This window comes from Vanellus vanellus (assembly GCF_965231255.1).
Source record: "Vanellus vanellus genome assembly, chromosome: 8".
Classification (NCBI taxonomy): Eukaryota; Metazoa; Chordata; class Aves; order Charadriiformes; family Charadriidae; genus Vanellus; species Vanellus vanellus.
Window position 1 is genome coordinate 28,371,192 of NC_138913.1, and position 26,416 is coordinate 28,397,607.

The 26,416-nt window shown below is 53.5% G+C and overlaps 1 protein-coding gene across 2 annotated transcripts in view; it reads left to right on the plus strand.

The window, feature by feature from the left end:
- The first annotated feature begins 7,470 nt into the window (after nt 1–7,470).
- EPHB1 (EPH receptor B1) overlaps nt 7,471–26,416 on the plus strand; it is a 77,166-nt gene continuing 58,220 nt past the window's right edge. For both annotated transcript variants that reach the window (XM_082486857.1, XM_082486856.1), the window contains exon 1: nt 7,471–7,634. In XM_082486857.1, coding sequence (XP_082342983.1) covers nt 7,577–7,634 — 58 coding nt within the window. In that variant the 5' untranslated portion in view covers nt 7,471–7,576. The remainder of the gene's footprint in view (nt 7,635–26,416) is intronic.

Genomic DNA, 26,416 nt, shown 5'->3' on the forward strand with positions numbered 1-26,416 from the left:
GATGGACCTGGTGACGTATACGGGAGAAATGCCTGCAGAGAGGCAGCATATGTGTTCAGGCTTCATTAGGACAATTTCCTCTGTAATTAAAAATCTGCCTCGCTGCTCTCTTACCCCTTCCTGGTGAAGACCAGCACCTTCTCAGGCTGGGCTGCGGTCATCTCAAGTGCAAAGCTGGCAGAGAGGCGGGGGCAGAGGATGCTATTCGGGTGGAGATGATCCTTTTGCCCACAATGAAATAATCTGGTTCCAAGCGATGGTCTTGCACAAGCTGTTATAGCACATGCTTGTTAATTGAGAATTATGCCTGAATAAGTTTCAAGTTTTGGCTGAAAGATCAGAGCAGGCTCAGCTTTCTTTTTACCCAAACCCAGATTTTTCTGTTGCTTGGATTTCTGTAACCGAACCTCCGTATTTGTAAATGGAAGTTATTTGGTTTCCTTGTTGGCTCTTTTAAAATGGAAATATAGGTAACAGTTAAAAGCTTTCTTTGTGGACTTTGATCAAAAGTCTTTGCAGGTTTTGATCAAAATGCTGTGATTTTGGTCAAAAAAACTGTTGTCTCTTTCCCCTTCCCCGACCTGTATCTCCCTTTCTGGTCTCCTCCCTCCTTTCACTTCAATGACAAAAAACATTTCTGTGGGCTCAATCAGCATCGAAGAGTCACTTATTTAAAGGGAGGAAGAATATCGCGACGTTTGACTGCCTGTTTTGGATTCTGTGAAGGAATTTCATCCCCTCCTGGTTGCCGTGTCTCTGGCATCCCTCCCAGATCCGAACTCTCTGGAGGACGGAGGCAGAATTATCTCTGAGCTTTGCAGCTGCCAGATGTTAACCGATGAAACGGCAGCCTCGCTGCTTCCCTCTTTATTCCGGGCAAACCTCTGCCTGCCTGCCCTGTTTGAAATGCAAAACTTCCTCAAATCCCCTCTTGTAGGGTTCTTGATGTCTCTTGCCAATCAAGCCTGACGGAGACTCGCTTCATTCCTTTTCCAGCTACTTGCCTTAAGAATCGCACTCGAGTGCGGCTGTGTAAAGCTCCTGGGCAGCACGAGCCGTGGGGTGGAGGGATGGAAGCTGAGAACTGGGCGGTTATCGCATCCCTTGAAGATAAGTTTCCTCTCCTGCCTGTCAGAGTAACGAGACTGGCACAAAGCGGAGCTAGGGCTGCGCAGGTCACTAGGCAGGGTTATGATCGTGTAGACCCTGGCTGCCAAACAGGAGGTTGTGCACGACAGGAGCCAGGATGTGGCATCTCGTGGTTGTGGCAGCTGGTCCCGTGGGAAGGGCAGCCTGAATGTTGTCAACCGGCTCCGTGATGCCCATCATCCCTGTTCAAAAGGGTCCCCGGGCGCTGCTGGGGCAGTTTGAATGTATGCCTGGGATATACAAAGGGGTAGCTTTGTAAAGACCTTGTCGAGAGGCAGGTTTCTCTTGCAAGCAGTCAAATGATCAAGGCAAAACTGGCTGGGTGAGGTTTAGTGTCTATGCAGTTTGGTTAGGAGGGTGCAGCAAATCCTTATGGCCTTCACGCCCATCCATCTGTGAGATCAATCATAAATACAGCAGGCAGGACACAGTGCCTGCAGTGACATTCACTTGCCTGTGTGTGTGTCTAGCACGTGGGTTTGTAGCTTTGAATATTCCTGGGTCTTGTTCCCTTTACCTGGGGAAAAACTCGTGTTATTTTGCCCTGGTGAAGCCAGAAGTAGCAGGCACCGTGTGCTGTGCTCTGTGCGAGGGTGCAGGACACACGCTCTTGCCCTTGAGTGCGATCATCCGTGTAATTACCCTGTGAGTGATAGGAAAGGGGGGGAAAAAAATTCATATTACCCTTATGATAGTGTTCATGGGACCATTGATCAAGGTGACAACTGGAAATTCATCACGATGTAGTAGGAAAAATGGGAACTTTCCTGTGCATGAGATGGGAAGCTGATCCAAACCAGCTGCCGCAGCCAGCTTTTTGCTCTCTAATGGGCGATTTCAGTAAAAAATAAAAAGTCTGAACAGGACCCTGAAGCACCAGATACGGAGTGGGCTGGACCATTCGCCTTCCTCCCTGCTGCTTTAGACAGACTTGCACCTTAAAAACTTCTCATCTCCTGTTTGCTTCCAGAAGTAGAACCACAGCTCAGACTGCCACAAGCCAAATGCTGTGATAGAGTGAAACTCCTGTGGCAGGTTCCCTTCCCCACTTTTTTTTTTTTAAAGCTTCCAAAGATAAATTGCATTTTGCTTCAAGATAATGAAATTTCCTTGGAGGAGAGACATATTTTTCTCTGGCTTTTGCATCCGGAACATGAGAGGACTTTTTATTTTAAATCTCCATTGAAAGTGTTTGTCTGTCTATATTTTGCTTTCTTCACTGTGAACGCTCTGACTTCACAGAGCCAGCAGAGACCCTGAGACGGAGTGTTTCTGTCACTTATTATAGCTCGCCTTGGCATAAAATGTAATCTTCAGAATTTTTTCATCCTAAAGAAATGAAAGTTGAAGCCAGATTAGAAACAGATAAAAAGAAGTCATCCATCCTCAGACAAAGGAGTTTTTGTTTTTCTCTTTTGCATTTGCCTTTGTTAATCCTCTGCCTTCAAAGGGAACAAAAAGAGTTCCTTCCACCTAGAAAGACTGGGAAAAAAAGGAAAAACATGGAGCAAGTAGCATGCCTGATCTGTTGCTTGTATTGCCCTGCACCTGGCATGTCTACTGGGACTTGTAACCACCCTGAAAAACCCAATTAAAGGGAAAACGTGGGAAGCGGAAATCGCCGCATCTATGAAGTCAAAGTGAATTTTTTCTGCTCCTAAGAGGAGAACTTACTGATCTTTACCGGGTCCTGCAGAGAAAGGTGGTCCTGACGTCCATCGCGAGAGGAGCAGGTGTCTTCCCTGCCTCCGCAGCTGGTGGCAGCGCAGAGTGGAGGAAGCTGCGGGTCCATTGCGTTATATGATGCCTGGTGTCACACCAGAGCCTGTCTTAATACCGCTCTCATCTTTTGTTCAATCATGTGTAGTGATTAATATGTTCTCAGGCGCTGAGAAGCTCGAGGCACTTGGCACTTGACTGTCTCCTATTTCTGTACTTAATAAACAGAATATTCCACAAGAAGAACTTGCAATTTATCTTTCGCTACTGTGCGGGGAGTTACTCAGAGTCCCGGCTCTGACTGCATCTCTCTTTTGCCCAGGGAATTAATAGACTCTTCCATACCCTGGCTCCCTCTGTTCTCACTCCGGTTGCCAAATTAACCTTCATCTCACCTACTTTTTCTTCACGTCTCGCTTCAATTTAGTCCTCAAATTGTTCACATGACAAAGGAGTCGTCCTTCCTACAGCTTCTACTTCTGCTCTGATAAGATACCTGAATTTTCTTGTGAATGCCTGAAGAGGAGAATAACATCTCTCCCTCCCTTTTAGTTTCCCTATGTTTTTTTTAAGTCCAGAAGTCTCCCTGAGGTTATTTCTCCTGGGAGTACAGTAAGCAGTTTGGACTGCACTGTGCCAAGTGACTGAGTTGTGCCCGGAATACACTGAGCGTTTACTGGTGCTAATTAATGTTATTACATCATATTACATTTATTTGGACTCGCGGGAGGGGGTTTGACTGCAGAGGCGGGATGCTGCTCACCAGCATCGCCTGTGCTTACCTGACTCGCACGTTGCGGCACACTAGACAAGTCTGAAATGCTGGAAAATTGAAGGAACCTGCTTTTCTTATCAGGGAGAGGATTTATCAGCTCCTCAGGCTTTGGCTTCTGGGAGGACGCTGTAGGTGCATGCTTTTTCTCTGCAATTAATGCACAGGCAAGCTGCCGGGAGCAGCCTGCGCTGCCTTGGCAGGATTAGGGATGCGAGAGCACTGCTGGGGACGGCTTCTGCACTGTGCAGGAATCTTCCTGCCCTCCCCACAGGCCTGGCTTTGGTTTAGAAAATAAATGGGGAGCGTCACGGCTGCTTTAGCGCCAGTGCTTATTCTGGCTAAGGGAGGCTCCTGTGTCCTCTGCTCTGCGGGGCTGGTGCAGGGGAAGGCTTTTTTGACCTTTATGCTGCTCTGAGCCACTCCTATGTTTAGCGAGCATCTTGCTTGCTGTGGACCTCCTGCCACCAAGGGCACCTTCTCAGCGAGCCCCCTGGTCTAAGCTGGGTTGTTTAGGACAGGAGCCTTGGTCACCCTCTGATGGTGATGCAGCTAATGTCGCAGGAGGTGTCAGGCTTCCAGGGATCAAGCTTGCTGCTCCACAGCTCAAAGGATTTGGGGTGAACCCTCTTCAGAGGCCCCCTTGAAGTGTGGTACCCACCACCGCATGCGCAGGGATGCCTGGTTGGGATTGATCTCCATCCTTCGTTCGACTCGTCCTTTCACAGCTGAGGCAGTGTGGCAGGGGAGGACAGGGACAGTCGCAGGCTCTGACAACTTTGGTCCCGAAAGTGGTTTCAAGGGCTTTTTTGAGGAGGAGATCTATGCCGCGGCGTATGATAATTCTTGATGTTTTCTTTCACTGGGACCCAGGATCTTCATCCTCCAGAAAGGGTTTGGCATCGCCTGAAGCATCATCAGAGAACAAAGGCGAAGCTGTTAATTAAGACAGAGCTAATTCTGGCAGCTGACTGCCGCCATCTCTATGTGCTGCCGGCTGCATGCCGTGGCAGCAGAGGGACCGGCCGTGCTCACCGGGCACGGGGCTGTTGAAAGCCTTCCCGGAGGCTCTTTGTGCTCTTGGCAGGGCTTTGACCCGTGTCCTTCCCGCATGGTTGCCTGGTGGGCAGGACTGGAGGGTGGTTTTGCTTTCTGCAGGGTGGTTGCCGAAAGCCACGGCGTGCTGCTCTTTTTGCCTGGGGTTCGGGGCCTTTTGCACTGCTGGGAGCTGGTGGCAGCTCTGGAAAGTGGTATCCTGTGGGAGAAGCAAGTGAGATGGGACCTCACTGGTGGCCTTCTGGTCCTGGGGTTGGGGACCTGGTGATGGATAAGGTGCTGTGGGAGAGGCCTCCCACTGATGGCCAGCTCAGAGGGGGAAATGGAGCAAAATACACTAAAAAAAAACAGCAGGCTTTAATGACCTTGGTGCTTCCTCCAAGGGGACACTGGTGGGCATGGTCTCTCTGACCGTCCTGGGGCAGCTGGTGGCCACCATCCCATCAGGTGAGCAGGAAAGAGTGGCCCTGTGGGACAATGCTGCTGCCGTCCTGCACCCGGCAATGTGGCAAAGAGGTTTTTTTTTTTTTTTTTTTTTTTTCTGAGCCGCTTCCTCAGGAGAAGAGGAGCGCTGGTGTTCGGAGACCCGAAGCAAGGCTGATGGAATAGAAAGCTTTTTGAACAAACACAGCTGGCTTTTACCCAGCGCAGCCGACTCTTTGGCCAGCTGAAAAGAAATCAGAAGAATATTGATGTATTATTTTTCTTTTGCTATACAAAAATTGTCAGGCTTTTTTTGGTCAAATGTTAGTTTCTGAATGCAAGTTTTTCAGTTGATAACAATTATTTGAGGGGAAAAAAAACCCAAACCAACAACCGCAACCAACTGAAGCAGTTCTCTGGATAACTCACAGGCTCAGCTCTTCGCCTCTTGTATTTTCAAACGATTAACATTTTTTTGCTTTGCACATCATGAATATTCTATACTTGAGCTGTTACTGAGTTGTGCTAGATCAGATAAATAACATGGTGTTGCTTTTGTGGCAGACTGGATAAAGACGCAAATAATACTGACATTTACTTCACAGTTTTCTTTCTGTGATCCTCTGAGTGAGTAAACTGGATTGCTGAGATATTCATGGGAAGGAAATGAAGAAGGGTTGTCAAGATGAAAGCAAATTTCCTTAAAACTTAGCCAGAATGTTCTTAGCATTTTTTTTTTCTGTTATTTGCTCAGCTGAATAGGAACTGCTCAAAATATATTTTGCACAACTGCAAAAGAAAACTCTTGGTCTTGTGGAACCCCTGAGTATTTTTGGTTTTGTGTGTGGTGTTTTTTCTTTTTTCTTTTGTGCTTGCACCGAGAAGCTGATGATTTTTTTCCAGTGCTTGGTACCTCTCAGGGGTTGCTGGCCCCACCGTGGTCGGGGACCGTGCTCCTGATGAGCCCTTGTTGCCTTCCCTGCCCTCATTTTTCCCCGTTTTCCCTCACGTTGGGATGTGGGATGGTGGTGGGAGGGATGGATGGGGGTCAGCTCTGCAGCAGGTGAGGGAGAGGAGCCGAGGGGGGATGCTGAGCCCCGGGATGGGCAACCGGAGCTGGCATGGTGTGATGAGGGGGACAGGGCCCCTCTGCTTCTGGAGGGCTCCTTTCAGTGGCGGCAGGTGACATGGGGAGTCCAAGGATGATCTGAGGGCTGGAGCACCTCCCCTATGAGGAGAGGCTGAAAGAGTTGGGGCTGTTCAGCCTGGAGAAGAGAAGGCTCCGGGGAGATCTTATTGCGGCCTCCCAGTCCCTAAAGGGGGCCTACAGGAGAGCTGGGGAGGGACTTTTTACTGGGGCATGTAGTGATAGGATGAGGGGGAATGGCTTTAAACTGGAAGAGGGCGGGTTCAGGTTGAACATTAGGAAGAAGTTTTTCACTGTGAGGGTGGTGAGACACTGGCCCAGGTTGCCCAGAGGGGTTGTTGAGGCCCCATCCCTGGAGGTGTTCAAGGCCAGGCTGGACGTGGACTTGGGCAACCTGGGCTGGGGCGAGGTGTCCCTGCCCATGGCAGGGGGGTTGGAACTCGATGATCTTCAAGGTCCTTTCCAGCCTAAACCATTCTGTGATTCTATGGCTGGCAGGCATGAGGCCATGGTGCTGGGTGGCCCCAGGGGCCTTGGGCTGTTGGAGGGAGGCCATGGGCCCTGGGGTCGTGTCCCCAGCAAGGGAGGGTGGACAGCCATCCTGCTGCTCCCGGCTGCCCACCTTGCCTCGGGCCCCGAGGCTGAGGGGTGAGGAGACCCCCGTGTTGACTCCTGTGAGGCTGAGGTGGGAGCCGCCATGTTTTTTGGGGGGGGGTGGGTGGCGGGGGGGGGGCGTGCGCCTCGGTGTGGGGATGCCTGTTTGCCCCAGCGCCCTTTCAAAGGGGGAGAGGGGGGGGAGGTAGTTTGGGTTGTGGCGACATGAACAGTCCCCCCCGTCTCCCCCGGGGCCCTGCGGTGGGGCACGGGGTCCGCCCCGTCGGGGGTCCCACTGAGTGGAGAGGGAGGGGGGAGTGGGGGGGGGGGGGCGGCGGGCAGCAGCGGGCCGCCAGGGGGCGCCGTCCCCCTTCGGACGGCAGCGCGCGGCGGGGCGGGGGGGGGCGGGGCGGAGGCGGGGGAGGCGCGGCGGGGATTGGCGGGGCGGCGGCAGGGGGCGTGGCCGGGCGGCGGCGGGGGCCGGCGGCGGCGTGGCCGCGCGCCCCACTCGCGGCGGCGATGTGACCCGGGCGGCGCGGGGAGGCGGCGCGGTCCCGGCTCGGCCCGTCCCGCCGTACCGGCACCGGTCCCCGGCCCCCGGCCCGCCCTGCCCCGGCCCGCCCCGGCCCGCGGACGCACCCCCATGCCCGCTCACGGCCGCCCGCCGGTAGCGGCTGAAGCCTGCGGAGCAGCGACGCGCGGGGCCCGGGGAGGCGATGGCTGCGGATCTGGTGGTGCTGCTCTGCCTGGCCGCCGCCGCGGCCGCCGTGGAAGGTGAGGCGAGACCGGGACGGGGACGGTGGGATGCCGAGCCGCCGGTCCCTGCCGCCCACCGCGGCACGCGTGGGCCGGCAGCGGCGTCCGCAGCCGGGGAACCGGTTCCCGCGGGGGCTGCGGACCGACACGGCCGCTTCGGAGAGGGGGGAAAGGGGGGGAGGGCGCGGAGCTCCCCTTGGCGCCGGCCCTCCTCACGCAGCCCGCGGGAACCGGCCCGCGGGTGGTGCTGGCAGCCCCGGGGCTCGCCCACGGGCCGTGGGTGGCCTCAGGAAGGGGGGGGGGGGGGTTCCAGCTCTCGGGGGAAGCCGTCCGGGTCTTCGTGGGACGGGCGGCTCCTCTGGGTCCCCTCTGTGTCCCCTGCCCGGGGTTGTGGTGGGGGACACCTCCAGGGTCCCCTCTGTCCCCTGCCCGGGGTTGAGTTGGGGGACACCTCCAGGGTCCCCTCCCCAGTAGGGCTCCTTGTGGAGGACTGCCCCTGGCCATCCTCCTCCTCCCGTGCCTCCTGTCACCTGTGGGAGCTCAGAGGAGCTTTGTGGAAGAGAAGGATGGAGGTGTGGAGCATGAGGGAGGGGTGTCTCCTTCCCTTGGGTTGGACTGGGCCAGGAGGTGCTTGGCTCGCTGGTGGGGCTACGGGGCAGATGGGTGGCCATCCCTTCGTCCCCTTCCTGGGCCGAAGCCTTTTCCCCCGTCACCCGCCCGGTCGTGGGGCTCGCTGTGCACCGGGACGGTGCCCTCAGCCCAAACCCATCCTGCGGGGCCTGGCAGGACACCAGGTCACCCCCGGCTCGCGTCGGTGATGCCTCTATGCTCTCCGGTCGTCACAGCTTTCAGAAGTATTGCTTATATTATTTACTCCCCCCCTCCTTTATTTTGCCCCTGCCTTCCCCCCCCCCCCCCCCCGGTATGACACCGGCGAAAAGGGCTGGTGGCAGGGGTTGCCCAGCGCTCGAGCGGTGGCTGTGAGCGGGGGACGCGGCGCCGGTTGGCGGCGAGAAACGCGTGGTTGCGGAGAAACGATGCACAGGGTGTCGTGGGCGGACTGAGCTGCCGGCCGGTGTGGGGCTTTGGCCCCTCCTTGGGAGGGGGATTCAGCTGATGTGAGCACGGCGGCAGCTGAACTGGAAGCTACCGGAGACCGGTGGCTCAGCTCCCGGCAGCGCGGAGCCGGATGGCGAGCCGAAACGCTGCTGCGATGGGGTGGGAGCGGAGTTGGCTGCGGTTGGTCTCCGCTCGTGATTGTGGTGGGCAGGCCCACTCGCTGCGGCGGCGGCTTTTGGCTGACCCGGGTGTCTGCTTGCTTTCCTTATTTTCTCGGGCTTCCTCCCCCGTTGCACCTCCGCAGAGAACGCCTTGGGATGGCAACGCTGATGCCTCGCCGAAGCGTGCTGCGAAGGGGCGCGCGTTTGCTCGGTGGCGAAGCCCCACGTGAGGACGTCAGACCTGTTAGCGGTGCATTGCCTGCTGCCGTTCGCCGCCTCGGCTTGCTTGAGGCGGCGCCGAAAATCGCGGCTGGCTGCGAGACCTCGGCTTGGTCCCTGCCTGAGAGCGCTCCGGGGTGTCGTGTCCCACGGGGTCTTCCCCAGCTTGCTGGGGTGGCAGGGGCCGGCGTCCCTGCCCGGGACCGAACCTGTTGAAGAGCAGTGTTATTTCTACTCCGCTGAGGAAATGGCTTGTGATGGTAAAGTAGTATCCTGGGAGAGATCTCGGATTTGAGGGGGAATTTCTGAGGCAGGGCAATTCGAATCCGATTTGGAGTTAAGGTGAGAGTCTCCTGGCGGAGTCATATAAAGAAAACACCTTTTTATGGAGCTTATTTAAATCTTATGGATCCTCCTGGTGCAGGGCTTGAACTTGCTAGATTAAAACATTGGGTTTCTCTCTAAACAAGCTGAAGCATCTCCTAGAGCCTGACCTACCCCAGGGTCTGCCTTTCCCCCTGGAGCGGCCGCGAGACTGGTTTTGCCGGCAGCCCTCTCCGGCAGCGAGGCGAAGCCACGGCTGGAGCCCGGCTCTGCCACGGGCTGCAGAAGCAGCTGCCAGAGGGATGGCTCCCTGCATCCCAAATCAGCCGGCGAGACAAAAAGAAGTCTTTTCATGATGGCGGGGGAGGGGGGGGAAGAGGTTTGGGGGTCTGGAGCCGGTTGGGGGGGAGGATGATGCAGGAGGTGAGGGTTGGGGCTGTTTGCAAACGTCGCTCTTTATCCTCCGTAAAACCTTGCTAACTCATTGCCCGCAGCATGCGAACCTGGGGACCGTAGAGTCGCTTATCCGAGTTTTCTTATGGCTACTTGATTTTTACTGAATCCTGTGGCTTGACTGACTGCTTTCTGCCGGACGCCTGGATATTTATAGCTGTGTGTTGGTTTTTGTTTTTTTTTTTTTTTTTTTTTTTTAATTTTTTTCGTGGCCTGCGAAGAGGAAGAGGGACACGAGAAGATGACGGGAACAAATACTCCATCTCTCCCACACCCTGCAGTCACTCAGGAGCCGCTCGTGTGCTCTCTCTCGTGTTAGCTGAACCAAATATAATCGCATTTAGCATACAGAGAGGGTGGTAATGGGCCGACATTGTATGTTTTAACTTGGGAGCTGTTGGAGTTTGAGGTGTTGGTAGGTCAGATGGGGCTGATGTCCGTTTTGGCGCAGCTCCTCCATATATGTTTTATTCTCTGCCTACCTGCTTACCTATCCGTCATCTCCCTGCCTCACGCCTGCTCTTTTAAAAAAATAAATCAGTTTTTTCTCTCCGTGCTTGCCAGCATCACGATAAGCAAAGTGCAGGGAGGGAGGTGGAGAGCTCTGCTTGGGGCTGGCGGATCCGGCTTAGTTTTGCTTCCCGTGCTTATCCTCTCGCTTGGCCTTCGGAACCGCAGCCCGGGAGAGGACCGGGGATGATGGGGGTTTTGCTTCCAGAGCCACATCCCTGGCTCCTGCTCCTCGCACGCTGCCCGCCCCCGGGCGCCCTCTCTCCTCCCGTTTTGGCTCGGGATACGCACATCTGTTGCAGGCATCCTTCAGGCTTCCTCCGTTTTCCCCGGGCGCCGGAACGGTGCCTGTGCCGAGCGGGCTGAGAGCTGGCGGTGGCCGCTGCCGTGCTGCCCTTCCCGTTGTCACCGCGTGGGCTTCCAACCTTTGGCCCAGCGGCTTCACCGCGGAGCAGGGCGGTTTTCAAGGAGAAGCTGGAAATAAGGCTTCCAAGAGGGAATTTACAAATGGTAGTATCCTGCACAGAAATGTGTGAGTGCTATCCAGCCATCCCTGTACTTTCACTTTTTTTTTTAGCACAAACTATTTGAGGGGGGAAAAAAAAGAAGCCTAAGGGGAAAAACCTCATTCTTGGTGTGATGAGTGAGCCCAGATCTTGTCAGCCTGAAGGGAAAGCGTTTTGTCAAGTCATGGAAAAGGGCCCTGAGACTGCAGATGCCTGTGTTGCTTTTTTTTTTTTTTCTTTTTTTTTTTTTTTTTTTTGACTAATTGCTGGTATCACTGACTCATTATGCCTTGCCTCAGTCTTCTTCCTCCTCCCTTCCCGTTTCCCTCGTGCTTCGGGCTTGGAGATGGAGGTGAAGGAAAGGTCTGAAGGTCCAAAGCTGCAGGTGACCTCGGTGGCTCACGCCACGCAGTGGGACAAAGTGCTGGAAAACCTGAAAAGGGCGATTTTTGTCCCTGGGATGTGTAAATGCGGCTCAACTTGTGGCAGAGATAGCCATGGTATGGCTGTCCTGGAACCGGTGGCCGTCCAGCTTGAGCCTGTCTCACGACAGGCGACTTCACCTGCATCTGAATTTCACGTTGGTCTCCTTCCTTAAGGTCTTGATTTATTTTTCGCCTTAATTAAAGCTTTGACTTTCACTTTCCCTGAGTGTAGCGCAGCCAAAAGTTGAAATAACTTACAGTGCTCTGGTGGCTCGGCTCTGGAAGCCTATTAGAGTTGAAAACGAGCGGCGGCGATGATGGAGAGATCAGAAAAGCAGCGCTGAAAATGGAAAGCCTGCCTGTTGGGCTGTCGTTATTAGTATTTATTTGACGCTGAAGATGGTCTTGGAGCAGTTAATGCAAATAAGGGCCCTGGAGGAGCTCCGTGAGAGGCAGGCGCGGAGAAGGTGGGGATCTGTGATAAATATATTTACTCTCCTGCTCTTTCTGCTCACCGTCTCTGCGTGAAAATTGGGTTGCCGCCCTGTGCTCCTGTGTACTTAGTGGCCCTGTCTGCTGTGGCATGAGCTGCCAGGGGGGGTTTACAAGGTGGCCACTCGCCCATCCCATGTGCAGCTCCTGACACAGCAGGGCAGGGTTAAAAAGCTTCCACTGGCCTTAAAAATCAGAAGAAATTATTGATGTTTGCTGAGGCAGTCGCCCCAATGTGTTCATCTGGCTCTGGATCCAGGCCACGCTGCTGAATAATAGATGTTTCTAGCAGAGATGGGTTCTGCAAGCTAAAGAAATACTTGGATTCGGTGAAAAGAGGGGAAAACAGTACCTCGGGCAAGAGGTAACTCGATGCTAATCAGGTCAGCAAAGTCCTGGAGATGCCGGTCCCTGGGGCAGCGGGAGCGCTGTGGGATGAAGCTGATGGAAGAGGTGCTGAGGCTCGTGGAGTGCTGCACCGCTCCGTTGGAGATCCAGCCAGCTGGAGGAGACCTCCCCCCCCCCCCCCCCCCACTTTGGATATGAGGTCATGGTACTTTGCCATGAAATGGCTTTGCGCAGGAGCCCCACACTTGTACGGGTAAATAGGTGGGGGAGGGAATGTTTCCCCCAAATATTCATTAGAATTTGGAAGCGCGTTCCAATTTGCCCTTGTTCCCTTCCTGCAAATGCTCGAGCTATCCAGCATGAATAGTTGGTTGTTTGCTGGGTGGCAGTTTGGAAAGGTGTAGCCCCAGTGGTGTGATGTTAGGGAGCCGGAGTGCGCGTCGCTGATGGAGGACGCCGGAGCCGGGGTGACGGAAGCGGTGCAGATAACCCCGTGTGGTGGGAATTCGGGTCCGCCGGTGACAGAGAGCACCGTGCCAAGTGGCGCTGGGTGGTGGGAACAGCAAACGAACGTGAACTGTGGTCCGTGTGTGAATTCTGCCGGCTGAGCCCTGGGCATCTCTGCCCGCTTTCCCTCTCGGCGGAGCTTGGTGCGGGAGCAGCGACACGCAGAGAAGGATGGAGCGGTGTCAGGGGAGAGCTGGCACCTTGGGTGGCCACGGGACACCAAGGTGGTTGTGGCGCAGCCCGGCTTTTAGGGGCTGAAAACACAGTCTTTGCCAAAAGTGAGCGGCTGGAGAGGCTGCTGGGGAGGGAGCGGGCACGGGGCTGGTGCAGACCCCCCCCAGCAGACGGTAGAGGCAACACAACCCTTCCCCTGGGGACAGCGAGAACAAACTCTTGCCCGAATCAGCCCTACAGCCTTCCAGATAAGTGGCACATGTGGATGGGCTCCCTCCTGCACTCTAAATACAGCTGTTCCCAGCCACAGCTGATTTTTCTTCTTTTTTTTTTTTTTTTTTTTGGTCACCATTCCTTTTCCACACAATCTTGAGAAACGGTGAGGGGGGGGAAAAAAAAAAAAACGGGACGTGTGTTTGTAGGAGCTGAAGGGTCTGTGCTTTTATTTATTTATTTCTCATAACTTTTGAATTATTAAAGTGCGTTCAGCGGAGATGAACTTTCCCTGCTCAATATTTATTATTGTTTCATTTCCCTGGAAGTTGGAGCTACGAGAGCTTTGATAAATGGCCTGAAAGGTTCTGTAGTTTCTCTATAGCTAATCTAAATATCCCCCTATCCTTTGCTGAAAAGCTAATTTGTAATTTCCTATGGTAATGCCGCTTAGTGAATTATAATGATTCACCGGGGTCTGCTTTTCCTCCCCGGTTCTCTGCTGGGGGAATAACGCTACCATTGGAAAATGGTGTGAAACCTGGAAACCGGCCATTAGTCCCCTAAATTTTTGGTCTAATAACAAAAATCCAGAAAGCGTGTGGACCATATGGTCTGTTTTCTTATGTCTGGGCTGGAAAGCATTCGTCTCCCGTCTCCCCCCGCCCCCCAAGTTTGGTTTCTGCAAGGAGGGATGGGAGCTGTGGCCGGAGCCGTGCCGGCACCGTGTGCCGATGCCGCGACCCGTCCACCCGTGTGGCTTTGCATCCGCGACCGAAGCCCGATGATGTGCAAAATCCCTGCTTCTGGAAACCTCTCCCACCACCCCAGTAATAAACAAGTGTTATCAGTCTTTTGAATAATTGAAGAGGCTTTCTGTTGAATATTTAATTACAATAATATTTGGTTAGCGGGGGTTGTTGGTCTCCTTTTGTGCAATTGAGAATTGCTGCAAGAAAACAACCTGTTAAAAGAAAATGTTGTTGTCTATGATCATTGATTTTTCTTTTTCTTTTTTTTTTTTTTTCTAAGCTAATCAGTTACTCGGTTGAAATTGGTTAATTAGCTCAGCTCCATTAAGACTCTTTGGCATTTAAACTTGATGTTTCTAAATAATTATAGTTTTGCCTGCTAAGCCCACAACCCAGGGTGACCTAATTACGATTAAAGCATACGCGCTTTGGTCTGGCTTTAATAAGTTCCTGCTGGGAGCCCTGCGGTGAAAAATCACAGAGGCGACAGTTCAAAGGGGAAGGGGGCTCTGCGCCGAGCCCCAGCCGAGGAAGACCACTTTCCTTCGGCCTCGCCTCTCCCAACCTAAACCTGGTTTGGGTGGGATGCTCCCGGTTTGGGTGGGATGCTCCCAGGGGGAGGAGAGGAGCCTGAGAGCAGCCGGTCCCTGCAGCCCCCAGAGCATCCCCAGGGTGGACATCTCCACTTTTGGGGCGGGTGGAAGGCGATGGTGAGTGGCTCGCCTGGAAGAGGAGAGGGTTAGGAGTGGTTTTAGTTAATGAACGTTAATTTGCTTGTTTGCTCTTCTAAGTAGTTCCCCTTAATAAGCAGGTGGAATCCTTTCAAGGGCTTTGCAGATGAGGCACAGAAATACAATATTAAGTTCGTTTTGGTTTTTTACAGTATTGTATTTATTTTTTTATTTTTTATTTAATTTGGAAATAGCCGTGCCAAATAATTAGGGGTTAGTAAAGCCTCAGGTACGCGCTTGTTAGTGTAGTGAGAAAAGCGTTTAATGTCTGGGGAGGCACCCAGGCAGCGTTACCGGTGTTCGGAGCTGATTAAGCTTTGGTTTGTTATGCAGTGAGTGAAAGTGGTGGCTGGGAATAGGTAAAAGGCTGTGGAAATCCTCGTTTTTAGGCTCTTTCCTCCCATCCCGGATGGAGGCTTTGTCGTGACTTTAGATGATTGTTTCATGATATCTTCTCCCAAAAGTCCTTCTCGCACCCTGTGCGCCTCTCCGATGCGCTGGTACCCTGTGTGCCGCATCCCAGCAGCAACTGGGCACCAAACTTCAGATTATTCAGACCCAACCAAACCAACTCCTTGGATTGCGTTGAACGTGGCTGGGTTTTGGTGGCTTTGCCTGGCTATATATGTGGTGTGGGTTTTTTTGGGTGTTTTTTTTTTTTTTTTGAGGGGAAGGGCAGCTCAGCCCATTGCCCCGGGTGTTTGGAATCACTGGATGCTCTCCGCTGGCTCTGCCATCCCCGGAGGAGCCGGTCCCATCCCGCAAAGCGCATGACCTGTGATGTGTCCATATTTCTTCCAATTTTCTTCCCATGTGCAGGGCAGACCATGGGGACAACATTGGGTGGTTGTTTTTTTTTTTCCCCAGCTCTGCGTGCCAGTCCTGGGACATGGCAGGTCACCTCCTGGGCTCGACTCCAGATGGGGGGGATGCTTCTCCTCGATCCCCAAAACCTGGGAAAACAGGGCTGCTGTGTCTGGTTTTGAGCACGAGGTCAATCCTGCCGTGGGATGCTGCGGGTGAACAGGGTGAAGCCGGGGTGGCAAAGCAGGAGGGACCCGGGGCCGGTGTTGGTCCCATTTCTCCCGGTGCTAAAACCTACGCTGTGAGTGGAGGGACGGAGTGGGGAGCGGCAATGGTTTGAAGTTTTTATGGAGGTTTTTTATTTCCTTTTTTTTTTTTTTCCACAATCAGGGGCCGGGAAGGGACCTTTGATTACCAGAGGCCTCCACTTGCTTTAGCTGCTTCCTTAGCCGCGGGGTCGGAGCCGACTCATTATCGTCCTCGCTAGGGTCCTGTTGATATGAGGATAATTGCTTTTTTGCTCAAGACATTAAATCGCCGCGGAAGAGGCGAAGGGGTGTGAATTACATCTTCCCTGGGAAAACCGGGAGCCCAGCAGAGGAGCTGGAAAGGAAATGCTGTCCTCGGGAGGCGAAGGCTGCGGGGGTCTGCTCCGGTCCCGCTGGGCATCCCTCTGCCCGCTGGCCAGGGGGAACGGGGAGGGGACAGCCTGATGTGCTGGAGGGTCTGAAGAAGGAGCTGGGGGCTGGCCTTGGTGGGTGGCTGGGCACTTTAATTTTAGTGTAGTGTGGGTTTTTTTTTTTTTTTTTTTTTTACCCAACACCTGTAGCTTCATATTTCATAGAATCATGGAATGGTTTGGGTTCAAAGGGACCTTGAAGATCATCTCTTTCCACGCCCCCCTGCCCTGGGCAGGGCCACCTCCCCCCAGCCCAGGTTGCTCCAAACCCCGTCCAACCTGGCCTTGAACACCTCCAAGGATGGGGCAGCCACAGGTTCTCTGGGCAACCTGTGCCAGGGGCTCACCACCCTCAGAGTGGAAAAATTTAGAGAAAATTTTTCTCTAAATCTCCCCTCTTCCGGTTTAAAACCATTCCCCCTCATCCCATCGCTCCCCTCCCTGATCAAGAGTCCCTCCCCAGCTCTCCTGTACCCCTTTAGGGACTGAAAGGGGCTCTGAGGTCTCCCTGGAACCTTCTCTTGTCCAGGCTGAACGCCCCCAACTCTCCCAGCCTGTCCTCCCAGCAGAGGGGCTCCAGCCCTCGCAGCATCTCCGGGGCCTCTTCTGGCCCCGCTCCAACAGGTCCATGTCCTCCTGCTGTTGGGACCCCCTGAGCTGGAGGCAGCACTGCGAGGGGGTCTCACCAGAGTGGAGCAGAGGGGTGGAATCCCCTCCCTCACCCTGCTGGCCACAAATGCCTGAGGAATGAGATGGACACGTAGGGACAGAGCAGGAGCAGGTTGCTCTCAGCGTGCTCCATGAGGCATCAGCTCTGCTTCTCATTTGAAACAAATGTGTTTGAAAAGAACAAAATTTGGCTTTTCAAGATTACTGGTCTACTGTCAGAAGTACTCACAATGTTTTTGACTAGTTCAGGACCTTTGCCTTGCGTAGTGTACCCGTGATGCCAGCGAGGTTGCTCCATAGGTCCTGTTTGCCCATGGTGCGTAGAAGCACGGAGATGCCCTCACCATGTGCCTGCTCCATCCCTACGCTTCTCCCAGTTATTTTTAAAGCAGCGATGTTGGGTCTCTGCATCCTTCATCAACTGCTGGAAATTATGGGCACGACCTGACTGCGGGCGAGCCTGAGATGTGCAGAGCTGCTCCCCAGCCCATGGGGTTTGGCTGAAGCTGGCCAGAAGCTTCACACGAGTGGGTGAACCCCCTGGAGATGTGTGGCCTTTGCTGGCTGCGCTTTGGAATCACTGGTGGGGATCGAAGTTGCTTGAGCTTGTCAGGCTCTTGACAGAGGTACTGTGAGGTCACATATAACGATGTCGCTGGGACCAGATATGAAGCTGTAAAGTGGTAACTTCTGGTAAAATAAAATTTTAGGAGGATCAGCTCCATGCCGCGTTTCCTGGGGGAGGGACGTGAGCCACGTGCGTCGCACCAGGTGGCCTTACTCTTTCTCAGCAAAACCGAGGAAAGCATCAACTGTGCAGGAATTAAAGGCACAGATTCCTTTCTCTTTGGGCCCGTCTTGGGGTAGGGTCCCCCCGAGCTCTGGCCGTCGGCGGGCGATGTCCCCCTGACCCACGGATGCCCGCTTTGCGGAGGAGAGGAGGTGGATGCAGGCTGGCAGCAGCTGTGAGGTCCCGAGCGAGTTGTGTTCAGTATCTCTCTAAAAACTGACGTTTATTATCCCTCCTCGGGCCGCGCGTGGGTCATTACTGAAATGGCTGGCACCGCCGCGCGCACGCGGGAGCCCGCCGCGCCAAAGGGCTCGCTCGAAAGCCCACCCAAGGCTATAAAGAGATGCTCATTAACTTCAATAGGCTTTGGCCGAGGCCGGAGAAAATGGGCTGCTTTGAGAAAGATGCTGCGTAGGGCACCCTCTATCTCTGCCTTTGTGTGCCGGGGATGGGGAAAACCCTATTTTTCGCACCCTCTGGTCCTTTAACTTGTGAGAAAATGGTCCTTCAACTGGTGGGACCCACTCGGCGGCATCCCGGGGCTCCCTGCCTTACCCTGTGCCGTGATAACCCCCGTGTTTTCTCACCCCGTGCCAGGCATGGACCCCACCGGGCTGGTGTGCTGCTTGGTCGCTCCCTGTCGCAATCACTTGGGTCACCAACCTGGTTGATTTTTTTTTTTTTTTTTTTTTTTTTTTTTTTGGGAGGGTGGTTTTGCGGCAGGGTGCGTTTTTCTTTATTTCTTTAAAGCTTTGCGGTGTTCGGGGGGGAAACTGGGATGCCTTTGAAACGCTTAAAGTATTCCTGATAGGTTACCTTGAAAGCTTTCTTCAGTCTTGAATGAATCAAAGTGCAAATGTTTATAATGCAACACCCACACAGGCTGGGAGAGGAATTTTATTAAGGCAGGAGAGTCGGAAAACAATAATAATAAAACATGTTTTATGAAGTTGGCGAGAAACTTATAAACTAGGTGAAGTTTTACAGCATATGAATTTGATACAAGTTGTAAATTTGAATTCCCAGGCTGGTCCTCAGGTCTTGCTCTTTATTACCTGAAATAACATTCTCAGCTTTTAATAGCTGGCTGCGGCAGAGCGAACGCGGTTTTATCTTTCTAAATGATCGGCCGTGCGAGTCTTATAATCAAACTTTCACCTATCCTGAAGACTTCAGCCCTTTGCTTGAGCGATGCGGCGGCTGTTGCTAATTAGCAAATAGCTGCTATTTGCTCTGCTGTGGCAGGTGGGAACCTGGAAAATCCTTCCGTACATCCCCTGGTCTGGATTATTTAGATTCCCCCCCCCCCCCCCCCCCCCAGCCAAAACCACCTTACTGTCTGATAAGAGAATAAGCTTTGTGAATACATCAGCAAAAAGGGTCTGAAAGGTGTTCCTGATAAATCCTGTCAAACCCCTGTCCTGTCTGTGCACGTGCTGGCAGATTATTTCTCTTCAAAAACAACAACAACAAAAAAGTCATTACTTAAGTAAAGCGTTTTAGCTAATCACCGGATTATTCCTTTTAAAATGGGAAAGTAATTAGGGATGTTTTTTTAAATAGGCTTCCCACCCTTGGATCTGCTGGGATTAGTGAACGTGGGTGTGTAAATATTTAGTTTCCAAGGTTTTTTGTGTGTGTTTTTTTTTTTTTTTTTTTCTTCCTCTTCCTTGAAGAAACAGCAGCGATAAGCGCTTGAAATGAGGCAGCGGCTATGCTTGGACACTTTCCCCAGCCTCCAAAATATAACTGAAATTAAAGATGACCCACAAAGGAAAATGAAATTGAAGTTCTGCTGGTCTGATGCACCGAGCCGGCTTTCGAAATGAGGGTTTCGTCTTATATCTGAAGTTGAAGAGAAGTGCTGGGATGCTCTGGGTGATGGAGAACGAGTACAGCCCCAAGTCGGTAGGAGCTGTGGTTGAGCACAGGGTGGTGGGCTGAGAGCAGAGCTTTGAACGGTTGGCTTGGGGGTTGCTTTTGTTCATCCCCTTTTAACGTTTTCTGCTGAACTAATACTTTGGAGAGAAACAAATTTCCCATCCTGTGAAAAATCTTGGCCTTTCCAATGCACCATTGGTCAGCGTTGGGGTGAAAAGTGCACTTTTCTGAGGTGGAACCTCTGGAAGAAGCCTCCTTGCTGTCCCCAGCTCTCCTGGGGCGATACTCGTGCGTGGGAGGAAGGAACCCCCCCAGGGTTTGCCTCCCCGAGGAGGGGGGAGCTGCAGGTGGGTTTGTGCCCAAGAGACTTTCCCCAAAACCAAATAAAAGGGGGAGGCAACTGGGGGACCTTCAACCACTTCCAAGGCTGAAGCAGACTGGTGTCTTGTCAAGGAGACCTTCCGCCCTTGCCTTACTCCAAGTGAGCTTGGTCGAAACTTCTGCCTCTCGCTGCCTGCCAGCTCCGGGGGGGGGACGGGATTTCTGAGCTCGTTTCCATTCATGGAGGTCCCTCTTCAACGTCCAAAGAATTTAGCCTTTTTGCACCGAGGCGCTTTTGATGTTTGGATTCAAAACCATGGCTTGTTTTGAAACTCGTTGGAGTGTTTGCGATGTGTTTGCAAAGCTGGGAAGGCGAGTGGAAAAGAAGCTGAAATCAGAGGCGAAAGATGTTAGTTAGATGCAAAAATGGCTTTAACCGAGTGATCTGGTGGAGTCGCAGATTAAAGGAACGGTTGAAACCAACTGTTCGCACAGCTCTCCTGGAGGTCTGCGTCCCTCGAGACCCCCAGAGCCACTCCTACAGCCAACAAATACCCTCGCCGAGGCAGGGGAGGCCAGAACTTGCATTCCCCATCCATCTAACGGATAAATCCAAGGCATCAGAAAGCCACCAGAAGAAAACCTGCCCAGCCCCAAGGTTTGGAGGTCGGGAGCTATCCCTGGCGTACCACGTGGCTTTGGTCCCCGTCCCGCTGCTGGGAGATACTTCTAAGCTACTTCTGGGCTGTTGGTGCTTAAAATGCTGGTGCACCCATTGTTTCTCTTTCTGGCAGGGGTTATTTATTGCAGACTTTAACCCCGGGCTGCCGTTCGGGTGCCTCGGTCTTTCTTTTAAAGGTGGCGTTTGTGCTGTTCAGCTGTAATTGGCAACTTTTGGACTTTTTGTATGCTTGCCTGCATGCTGGAATGCCTTCAGAGGTTATTTAGGAGGCGAAGGGAGCCTGTAGAACTAAATTTTTTTTTCTGCTTGTTATTATTATTATTATATATTATTATAATTAAAACATATTTTTAGCAGCTGAAATTCTAGCCCGTCTGGGTATTTATACAGCAAGATGTTTTGGATGAGGAATAGGCCAAGGCAGTCACGTGGCTGGGGCCAACGTGAAACAAAAGAATCCATTTATTATCCAGGCAGGAAATTTGTTCTTCGGGATGTTGTAGCTGCAGACATAATGATTTCATTTCCTCCGGTTCACCCAGATTAATGGCTTGTGCTCTTTTGTTTGTGTGCCTGGGTTATTTCTGCAACGCGACTTTCCCCCCCCTGCTCTGTGCCGGCGTATGCGAAACCGTGTGCGTGGGCCAGGGGAGGGGGATGTGGGGTCTCCAGGTTGGGCTGCAGCGGGTTGGTTGGGTTTTTGGGAAGGGGTGGGATGCTGGGAGAGCTGAGCGAAGGCTGTGGGACCGTCTGGGCTGTCTTTCGCAACAGTGATGGATATCCTGGTGCACATGTATCTCCGGGGGTCTTCTCCCCCTGCATCTCCAGGGGGTCTTCTCCTGCATCTCTGGGGGTCTTCTCCTCCTGCTGTGGTCACTGGGGTAGGGAGAGGCATTTTCTTGTGAAGTTGTGATGGGATGGGGGAGATGGAGAGACAAGCATGAGTGTCAATCTTATGGAAGGCGTGTGAGCAGCATGTCGTCTTGGCCACGCTCAAGGTTGTACGTAGTTGTTGTCTTTGGTGGTAAACCCTGTACCTTTGCACCCTCCCAAATATTGTGTTGGGAAACCGCTCTTTTTCCTAGGGAGCCGTGGTGATGCGGAGTGATGCAGGCATTGGCTGCGTGGTGACGGGTGAGCAGCTCCTCCCTTGCCAGCTGGGTTGGCTCTTCACGCCAGGCAGGTCCAGCCCCTCAAGGGGCTGCTGGCCATCTGGAGGATGGTGGCACTTACACTCCCTCCTCCATAAAAACAACAGACTCGTCTTTGTGGACACTCCAAGATTAGCAGCAGCCTTAATTGCTCCCGTTCTTGCTTTCTGAGTGTTTGGCTTTCAAAAGCTATGTGACAGGCGAATGATGCCTTTGTGTTGCTATTGCCTGAATGGTCCTTGCGGGGCTTTGGCACAGAGCTTTCAATGTACTGAGTGAAGTGCGACCGCAGTCTTCTGTTCTGGATTACTCTGGAGTAACCTTGTGGAGTTGGAAGTGCCAGTCTGTGATGAGGAGTTGAACATGATGCTGCCTGGGATCCAGGCTGGAGAAGGTTTGGTGACCATCTTGCTGCCCTCGTGTCTGGATCTTCCCTCCTCCCCTCCCTTAGCTGTTTAAATTTAGGGAGGAGAGTGAGTTTCTGCCACCCCTTCTGGAGGAGGTTTCCCTGCAGGGACATATCTCGCTGAAGGAAGACCCTCTTGGCCATCAAAGTGTATCTTCCAGCGTACCTGCAGTCTTCCATCTTCTGGGTGCTTGTGTGCAACGAGCCCATCTTGCACGTGTGTTGCACCTTCTTGCTTTTGTTCTTCCTGAGTTTTGGTGCCATAGGGGGTGTGTGTGGGGCTCAAGGTGCGAGCCCACCATCCGAAAGCTGTGGAGGAGAAGGGGTGGGAGCTCCTGGTACCCTGGTGAGCTGCAGGCGCTTTCTTCCCACCTGCCTGCCCTCCCAAATCGCTCCCGTGTCACCCAGGTGACAGAGTTTGTGAGGATGTGACAGCGCCGTTGCGCAGAAGATGATGAACAGTGATGAGACCCAGAGCACAACGTGCACTTAAAGTGATTTATTTCGGTAAGGAAACCACAATCAGGGAGGATGGGTCAGTGTCATCAGGAGAAGAGGTGGGTATGGAGATGAGCTTAGGGGGAGCTTTATCATCAACCGGTGCCACTTTAAAAATGAGAAGAGCTGGCGTTGCATGAAATGGAGCTGCGCCGGTCACACCGGGACCATCCCCTCGCCCGTGGTGGGCTGTAGGCACCTCCTGGGGCTCGGCCGGTGCCCGGGCTGGCAAGCTGCTGGAGGTGGCTCTGGTAGACTTCTCCTTGCTTACCTCCCTGCAACTCCACGCTGGAGTTTCACCCCTGCGTTAAGTCAGCTCTACCCGCGCGCTCGGGAAGGAGACCGTCCTGGCGAGGAAAAACAATCCGCCCGAACCCGCCTTGGCGCGGCTCCCGGCGTGCAGATGGCTGTCCTCATGCTCCAGCCTTTTCCCAGCTTGCAACCCGCGCAGGCGCCGGGGCTGGAGGCAGGGGTGTGCTGGGCAGGCCGGCTGCCAACGCCGTGCCTCCTGCCAGCGTCTTCCTCTTCCTCACCTCCTGGGGCCGGTGGGGAGCTGTGGCCGCTCAGCGGCTCAACCGGCCGCTGCAGCTTGCAGGAAAAGCTCACCGTAAGCAAAGCGGAGCAAAACATTGCGATTTAAGGTCAACTTAGAGCGGTGCTTGTTTTTGCTCTCTTCTCCCAGAAGATGGATCGTGGTGGGGGGGTTGGATACGGAGCGATGGAGGACCTGGAGCTGCTTCTGCGCAGGCAGGAGCTGGGGGAGCTCGCTGCTCCCGGCATGCTTCAGGTGATGCACCGAGAGCTTACGAAGAGGGGTCCTGAAGCCCCTGCTGTGCACCCCGTCGTGAAGAGCGTCTTCCGAAGGGGTGACTGTGGTCACTGGTAGCCATCGGCACGTGCGGGTTTAACACAGCCCCACTGGCCCATTGGAGCCAGTGTATGGCACCTTGCGTGAATGGGTGTTTAGAAATCTTGGCTAACACGTTTTATTTACTCAGTGAGGCAGCTGTCATGTGCATACGTACCTAAAGATGGCTCAGATTGATAGTAAAATTTCGGGGAGAGGATGCCGGATAGTTACAAATCCTGGCCGTTGCCTGTTTTGACCAAATCTGAAAGCGGTGTAGAAAAAAAGCCAGAAAAATATAATTCCGGGGCAAAGCTGGGAGAGCCAAGGGATGGGTTTGCGGCGCTAATTTAGGAAGCAGCATTGGGATGTGGAGCCAGAGGGGAAAAAAAAAAAAAACAACCAAAAAACAAAAAAAAACCCAACAAAACAACTAACTCAGTGGGGTCTGCTCATGGGGCACTCTGCCTTTTGCAAGGGACCTGTTGGCTTCGTCACATCCCCTTTCCTTCCTTTTCCCTCCTTTCCGCCCTTTCCCACGCCTGCAGCCTTACGGCGGGGAGGGCAGGGCAGGCACCGGGGCTCTCCGCCGAGTCATCCCCCAGGGATGCAGGCAGAGCCTTTCCCCATCCCGGCCGCGTCCCGATGGAGGTTTCCCCACGCTGCTGGCAGCCCCGCGTGCTGCCACAGAGGCGCAGATTTATTTCCCTTTGCCTCTCACGCTCTTTGCCTCATTTGCACTCGCGAGCTGACTCCATATGGTGCAAAAAAAAAAAAAACGGAGAGACGATGCTCGGCACAGCGGCCGGCGTGGGGAGGGGAGGCGGTGCGGGGAGCCGCTTGCCGACGAGCTTTTGCAGTTTCTTCTGTTTGAGGTTCAATATTTCCACCTCCTCCCCTCGACGGCTGATGCTCCGGTGGCCGGGGCTGAGCTCGACATCTCCAGCAGCAGCCAGAGCATCCCTGTGCGTTGCCCCTCTCCCTCCCCTGAGACACCCAGCGCGTGGTCTTCAGGATACAGCCTCAGACCCGCAATGCTGTTGTTGGGTTCTTATTTACACCTGAAAATAATTAGCCGGCCTCCGAAGGCTTCAATACGTGTTGGATGCTGTGTTAAAAAGTTTGGGATCAATCTGGCCGGGGTTGTTCTGCGCCAGAGCTGTACTGGCAAGCTCACCCCACGCTCGCTTGTCCAGAGATGGGTTTTTTTCTTTGCAAGCCTCTAATTTTGGTGGTGGGGGGAGTTAGTTTCCGGCTCGACCGAGCTGTCTGGCTTTGGCTGTTGGCAGCTGGGGGTTTTGTCATGGTGAAAAGGGAGGCTTCCCCCCCCCCCAATTTTGGTGTTTGGGGGAAAGACGGTGACTACGTTGGGAGGAGGTGCGTACGGACGAAGGGATGCCGTACGCTAACCTTGAGTCCCGACGGCGCTCGCTCGCCGCCTGAGCAGTCTGTCGTGTTCATAGCTCATGCAGCATCCCTTTGACATTTTAAAATAAGATCTAGTAAATAGGAGCCGGACGATGCCAGGTGCATCTCTCGTAGCGAGGGCTCTCTGACAGCAACGGCTGGCATTTGAGATTTAGGGCTCTATGAGACGCGTGTTTCTGTAGCGAGCTCGAAGCTTTTCTGGAGAACACGGTCCAAGACAGTGACTCATCCTGAATATCTAAAGAAGTGATGGCGTGTAGGGAAATGCAGGATAAATGTTTTGATTTTTAGAGCTTTCCTCATAGGCGGTGCTATCCCATAATAAGGCAGAATAAATCCAGCGGGGAAGGAAAGGGGGGACAGGTCTGGTGCATTAGTTCAGCAGAGCTTATGGCACCTGACCCAGCGTTGCCTCCGCGCTGGTGGCCTCGAAGGTTGGCTTTGTAGCCGGGCACGGTGCAGCCGTAAGACACGTGTGAGCATGCTGCCGGGGAGATCCCCCTGCAATCCCAGGGGCGAATCTCTCGTGTGTACCCAGGCGTGAAGACTGCGCATCCTTCTCATCTATCCTAGCCCTTGTAATTGCGGATGCTAATGGATGTTTATGGCTGCTCTGTCTTCTCAGTTGACTAATTCTGTATTTAGAGGCTATCATTTCAAGGGAATCCCAGTTGATTAGGAGCCCGGTTCCATTGAACTCGTTAGGCTTCCATGGAGCCCTTGTCTGTGAAATCTCAAACCCTGCTTGCTTTTCCCCCTGCCCTTTTTGGGGTTCCTTGCTTTCTCATCGCATGATGAAGATCAAGGCCCCTCTTCCCAAGAGGGCAGAGTGTCCTTGGGTGAGCTCACTTGCTTCCATTCATCCTGACTGGAGGACAACATGTGCAGCCAACACTGGTACGTGGCTGTTGACCAAGAAATGAGCTTCAGAAAAGTAGCGGAAAGTACAAAGCTGTTGATGTTGCTCCCCGATATTTGGTTTATCCTTGCCATCCCTTAAGGCACTGTGCTCTTGCTGGGATTTATGATGGGTTTGGGGATCCTCCTCGCTCGTTTGGCTGGTGAGATGGTTGTCCAAGCCAGCTGCTCTCCACCCAAGAAGTCCAGTGGTGTGCGGTGCTATGCCCAGCTTGTGCCGAAAGCCACCCAACTGCGTGACAAGGAATAGAGTGTCCTCAGGCTCCTGACCTTCAGCCTTCACCTGCTTTGGCATGTGCTCCTGGGTGGTAATAGCACTGGATGGTGACGATTGCCCCTTCCCCAACCTAAGCAATCCTTCGTTCAACCCCAGACCTTCTCACACCACTTAGCTGGACCTCGAGGTGGAGAGCGCTACTCCTCCTGGGCAGCCTCGCGAGCATTGGGAGGGTAGGGTTTCTGGGAAAGCCTTCGCCCATCCCTGGGTGGCTGAGTTCCTGCTCCACATCTTCTGGAGGATGAAACGAGTAACTGCCAAGCTTGACATATGGTGATTTCAGGGCAGGCTGCGGCGTTCCGTGAGGTTTGCTGGCAACCCAGCCTGGAGAAAGCAAAGAGGAGGATTTAAATGCATAGTGACATTGTTCTGGAAAACGTTCTCCTGAAAGACAGCCTTGTCATCTTACGGCCCTGGACCCGCTCCCCTGGCGGTGGCGTGGCGCAGGAGCTGGGCTCTTGGGACGGCTGGCTCCGGCTTGGTGGGCCAGTGTCCGTTCAAGTGCTCGCTCAGCCCTTGGTGCTGCTTGACTTTGAGTTGCTAAACGCATCTGCGCCCATCCCTGAATGCCTTAC